The following is a 6,163-nucleotide window of genomic DNA, read 5'->3' as shown; positions in this document are numbered from 1 at the left end:
TCGTTGATTAGCGTACAAGATTTAAAATACTTGACTCAGCCTCAGGCCAGCAATGTTGAGGATGACAGATAGAATGTCAAATATTAAGCCTGGACACATCCAAAGTGCCCAACGGTAAAGCATTAAGAATCTGAAGAATTATCTTCCTGAGCAAAGGCCATTATTTTTTAAACAAGGCAATCGGGAGCCCATTTGGTCCTGCCTGTCTTAGTTTTTTTTTTAGAAAAAAACATACCTTAGTTTATTTGAGCACCTAATCCAGCTCCTGGGGAAGAAACGAAAACAAATGAGCCAAGTTTTCTTCCTCGGATACTCTGGAAGCATCAGCCATAGATATTTTTAGCATATTACAACAAGTTTTAGTTAGGTGTAGAAAAACTCGCAAAGTTATGATTATTTCTTCAGTGGGTTATAAACATTGCAGCTTTCTTCTGTAAAATCGGTTCCACTATGTGGTGCACTCGGTGCTGCTAGTTCGTACATTTAAAACGCCTGCAAAAGGCTGGTATCAACTTCTTACTTCTGATCAACATACAGGCTGTGCTAGGAGCCCAGGACCAGCACTGGTACATTCTGGTATATGTACCATAGCCTCCCATGTATGGTAATAGGCTGTGATCTTGATAAAAGGTTTTATTACTGTTAAAATAAGAACTACATGTTAGATTAAGTATCCTATACGTATTCTTATACGGTTGTATCACGTACATTATACATATATATATAATCAAGACCCCTACCCGATGAGGCACATCGGGGTAGGCTACTCTACATACGCATCTTCTCGTTACGGTTTTCATGGTATCAGAGCGGGTCCTGACCTAGGTCGCCCGCCACACGCAAGTCTTCCGCCGCCGCCGGCCGTTCCTCCGCGCCGCCGTCTCTTCAGGCCACGATGGCTTCGACGTCTGAGTCCGCGACTCTCCCCGCGACGCTGCCGAGCGATACTCCAAGTGCTGTCTCGCCGCCGCCGGCCCTCCCGGCGTCTTCTGCCATGCAGCCGCCGCCCATCCCGTCGGCCCTTCCGACAGCTTCCGCCGCCGCGTCGTCGGGCGTCCCTCCGCCGCCCGTCCCGATTCCGGCCATGGCTGCAACTTCCCCCAGCACGCCGTCCACGATCTACACCGACGCCACGCTGCTGGCTACTTCTCTTGGCCAAGGACACGGGATTCCCTCGTATCCAGGGTACTATCTCGGCTACCCTGGGTACCCAATGACGATGGGCTGCTACCTGCCTCCACCCATGACGCCACCCTCCTTAGGGTTTGGCACGCCGGTGCCGACAACGGCGCTCGCCCTGCCCTACGGCTCTACTCCACCACCGCCGTCGGGCCCTGCGGCTCCATCGATGCCAGCGTCGCCTCCAATTCAGCAAGGTCTCCAACATCAGCCGTTCCCCGCACATGGTCTGCCACCGGTCGTCACCATTGCCTCGTCCATCACCATTAGACTGACGAGCGAGAACTACTTGTTCTGGCGTGCCCAAGTCGGTCCTCTTCTTCGCAGTCATATGCTCATGGGATATGTTGATGGCTCCCTTCCATGTCCTAGTCCTCATGTTGTTGTCTCTCATGCCGATGCCATGCATCATGCGCCTAATCCGGCTCATCAACACTGGACTCAGCAGGACCAAGCTATTCTCTCCGGGTTTGTCTCCTCGATGACTGAAGGCGTCCTAGGCATGATCATGTTTTCAGGCACCTCTCGCGAGGCTTGGGAGACCCTAAGTGGAGCCTTTGCCTCCACCTCTATTGCTCGGTCTTCTGCGATTCGGCAGGAGATGGCTGAACTGAAGAAAGGAAACAAGACCGTCAATACTTATTTTCATCAGATGAAGGCCCTCTCAGATTCCCTCACCAGCATTGGCGAGCCCCTGCGCGATGCGGAATTTGTCTCATATATACTTGCTGGACTTGATGAAGAGTATGACGCCCTCTACCAAGTGGTGACGAATCGTACCACTCCTATAGCAATTCGCGACTTGTTCTCCCAACTTCAGGCTACAGAACAACGCAAATTGGCTCAGCGTCGCTCCAGTGGCTCCTCGCAGTACCCTGCTGCACACCTTGCTGCACCTTCCGCAGCTTTTGGGGCCGGTCGTGGTGGACCCCGGCCTTCCACACCTTTTCCATCTGCCAAGCCCACGCCTGCAGCTACCACGCCCAAGCAGACTGGTGGGCGTACTCCTGTGGTCTGTCAGCTGTGCGGGATTCCGCGCCATGTGGCCTCTCGGTGTTACAAGAGGTTTAACCGTGATTTTCTGGGACTTGGCAATGATGGCAGTAATACAGAGAAGCAACTTGCTATGGCGATGTCTGCCTCTCATGGCTCTCAGGGTGCTTCTCAGTCCGTAGACCCGGCGTGGTATGCGGACTCCGGTGCCACTCACCACATCACTAGTGAACTGGACAAGCTTACTTCTCGCGAGCCCTACCACGGCACTGATCAGGTTCATACAGCTAATGGCACAGGTATGCACATTCATAATGTTGGTCAAGCTATTTTATCCACTCCGTCTTCTAGGTCTCTAGCTCTCAATAATGTTCTTCATGTTCCTAAAGCCACTCGAAACTTGTTATCTATGAGTAAGCTTTCCCATGATAATAATGTATTCATTGAACTTCATCCTCATGATCTTTTTGTAAAGGACCTGGACACGAGAGCACCCATCCTTAGAGGTCGTTGCAGTGGAGGTCTCTATGAGATTAAAGCACCTGTCATCAAGCAAGCCCTTTCCAGTGTCAAGGTGTCGCGTGATATGTGGCATCATCGTCTAGGACATCCAGCTTTACAAGTAGTTCAACATGTTCTTCGTAGTCATGAGTTACCATCTACACATGAGTCCAATAAAATTGAGTCTGTTTGTGATGCATGTCAGCAAGGGAAGAGCCATCAGTTGCCCTTTTCTTTGTCTACTCGTGTAACACAGTTTCCATTAGAGATTATTTATTCTGATGTGTGGGGTCCTGCCCAAACCTCTGTTAGTGGACATCGCTTTTATGTGAGTTTTGTTGATGCTTATAGTCGTTTCACTTGGCTCTATTTACTCAAACATAAATCTGATGTCTATGATGTGTTTCTCCAGTTCCAAAAACATGTTGAACGTCTCTTAAATCGCAAGATTATTCATGTACAAACTGATTGGGGTGGGGAGTATGAAAAACTCCATCCCTTCTTTCACAACTTGGGTGTCTCACATCGTGTGTCGTGTCCTCATACACACCAACAAAATGGCACTGTTGAGCGTAAGCACCGTCACATTGTTGAGACCGGTCTTACATTATTAGCACATGCATCTGTTCCTTTGTGTTATTGGAATGATGCTTTCGCTACTGCTTGTTTTCTTATTAACAGGCTTCCGAGTCGCACCATTGCGATGAAAATACCTCTTCATAGACTTCTTAATGAAACGCCTGACTATACCTTTTTTAAGGTGTTTGGGTGTGCTTGCTGGCCACACCTTCGACCCTATAATAATCATAAGCTTGATTTTCGCTCGAAGAAGTGTGTGTTTCTGGGCTATAGTTCTCTTCACAAGGGATATAAATATCTCCATGTTCCGTCTAACCGTGTCTATATATCTAGAGATGTTGTTTTTGACGAGAACGTTTTCCCCTTTGCAAACATGCCACACTCTCATGATCTACCACCTGTTTCGGAGTCATCTTTAGTTTCAGCTGACCACTTTATGGATGCTGCACATGCCTTGCCTTTGCTTGCTAACCATGGTGCAGGTATCGGACGCGGGAGTCGCCTTGACATTTTTACTCCAGCTTCCCCAAGTGTTCACGTTGATCTTGGCTTGCATGGAGTTTCTTCGGGCTGCGTGCAGCAGCCATGCACAGCAGCTTCTCCTCCCGGGCTTGGCTCTGCCTCGGGCTGCACATCAGCCGAGCCAGGCTCTGCCTCGGGCTCCGTCCCGCCAGCACCAGGAGTGTTGCGCACGCGGGAGCATCCAACCGCTCCTGGTCTTCGCTCCATCCCGTCCTTGCCTGTCATGGAGAGTGTGTCCACGCCTGGGCAGCAGCGCGTGCGCCCTGTCGCGTCCGCGCCTGACGAATCTTCTCCTGCAGCTGCCCATGCACCTGATTTAGACGCAACATCTCCTGCAATTGATTTTTCCCATGGATCCTCTGCAGCACATGAGACTGCTATTTTGCCTGTGCACGTATCTGCTGATACTTCTGCTACTACAGGTCAGGTCGCGTGCATGGATCCTGTCTCAACATCAGCAGACTCAACAACGCCTGTGGTCACGTCGTCGACTCCTCCTCCATTGGCTAGACCTGTGACACGTCTGCGTCATGGCATTCATCAGCCTAAAAAGCGCACTGATGGGACAGTTGCCTGGAATTGTGTGCTTGCCGCGCATGCGACACTTAAGCATACTTATGAGCCCCGTGACTACAAAGAAGCCCTTCGCACTTCTCACTGGCGTGATGCTATGGAGACTGAGTTTTCTGCTCTTCAGGCTAATCAGACTTGGCACCTGGTTCCTCCTGTTCCTGGTGTGAACCTAATCGATTCTAGATGGGTGTTCAAGGTGAAACTTCGTGCCGATGGTTCCATTGAGCGGTATAAGGCACATCTTGTTGCAAAAGGGTACAAACAACGTTATGGCTTGGATTATGATGAGACTTTCAGTCCGGTGGTCAAGCCAGCTACCATTCGTCTGTTGCTTTCTATGGCTCTCTCTCACAGGTGGCATCTTCGTCAGCTTGATATTCAGAATGCTTTTCTTAATGGTTTTCCGGATGAAGAAGTATATATGCGCCAACCTCCTGGCTTTGTTGATCCTGATAAGCCTGATCACTATTGCAAGCTTGTTCGGTCTCTTTATGGACTAAAGCAAGCTCCTCGTGCTTGGCATGCACGTCTTAGTTCGGTGCTTGGCGCTTTGGGATTCTCTCCTTCTGTGGCTGATACGTTATTATTTGTTCTTCGACGTTCTGGTCTTACAGTCTATCTACTGGTTTATGTTGATGATATCATTGTTCTCAGTTCTACAGCTGCTGCTATACCCAGGTTGATCAGCCAGCTTCGCTCTGAGTTCTCTGTCAAGGATCTTGGTATTCTGCATTATTTTCTTGGGATTGAGGTGTCCTCGCCCTCATCTGGCACTCTTCTTCTTCGACAACGAAAGTATGCTCTCGAGATTCTTGCTCGGGCCGGCATGTTGAAGTGCACTCCTGTAACTACACCCATGGCGTCTTCTGAGCGTCTTTGTAGCACTGATGGTGATTTGCTCTCTTCTGAGGAGGCTACTCAGTATCGCAGTATGGTTGGTGGCCTTCAGTATCTGACTATGACACGACCTGACTTATCCTTTGTGGTCAACAAGGTGTGTCAGTATCTTCATGAGCCTCGCACACCACATTGGTCAGCTGTTAAGCGCATTCTTCGTTATGTTCGTCACACAGTTGACAGTGGTTTGTTGCTTCGGTCGTCCTCCTCTACACTGCTTTCAGCCTTTTCAGATGTCGACTGGGCTGGCAATATGGATGATCGGCGATCCACAGGGGGTTATGCCATCTTTTATGGAGGAAATTTGATCGCCTGGAGTGCTCGAAAACAGTCTACTGTCTCTCATTCTAGTACTGAGTCAGAATACAAGACCCTTGGTAATGCTACTGCTGAGCTTATTTGGGTACAGTCATTACTGAAGGAACTTGGTGGTGTTCAACTTCGACCTCCAATACTCTGGTGTGACAATATTGGTGCTACATATTTGTCATCTAATCCAGTTTTTCATGCAAGGACAAAGCACATTGAAGTTGATTTTCAATTTGTTCGCGAGCGAGTGTCTAAGAAGCAACTACAGATTCGGTTCATCTCTTCCAAGGATCAAGTTGCTGATATTTTTACTAAGCCTCTCCCCTTACCGTTGTATGAGCATTGTAAGCGCAATCTCAATCTTTCCCTAGTTGAGATTGAGGGAGGGTGTTAGATTAAGTATCCTATACGTATTCTTATACGGTTGTATCACGTACATTGTACATATATATATAATCAAGACCCCTACCCGATGAGGCACATCGGGGTAGGCTACTCTACATACGCATCTTCTCGTTACGGTTTTCACTACACTGGCCAACTAAAACAGATTTTGCAACGGTGAACAAGAACATACTTCATAAGGCACAAGTAACAAGTAGGCCGGCGG

The 6,163-nt window shown here is 48.9% G+C and overlaps 1 protein-coding gene across 1 annotated transcript; it reads left to right on the top strand.

The window, feature by feature from the left end:
- Nucleotides 1-895: 895 nt before the first annotated feature.
- Nucleotides 896-5,947, top strand: LOC139832683 (uncharacterized). Its single transcript, XM_071822496.1, has 2 exons — nt 896-2,471; nt 3,735-5,947. The coding sequence occupies exons 1-2, from the start codon at nt 896-898 to the stop codon at nt 5,945-5,947; spliced, it is 3,789 nt and encodes a 1,262-aa protein (XP_071678597.1).
- Nucleotides 5,948-6,163: the final 216 nt, after the last annotated feature.

Source organism: Lolium perenne, chromosome 6, assembly GCF_019359855.2.
Source record: "Lolium perenne isolate Kyuss_39 chromosome 6, Kyuss_2.0, whole genome shotgun sequence".
In the NCBI taxonomy this organism is placed as follows: domain Eukaryota; kingdom Viridiplantae; phylum Streptophyta; class Magnoliopsida; order Poales; family Poaceae; genus Lolium; species Lolium perenne.
Note: the sequence above shows the minus strand (reverse complement) of the source record. Positions and strands in the feature narration are given on the sequence as shown.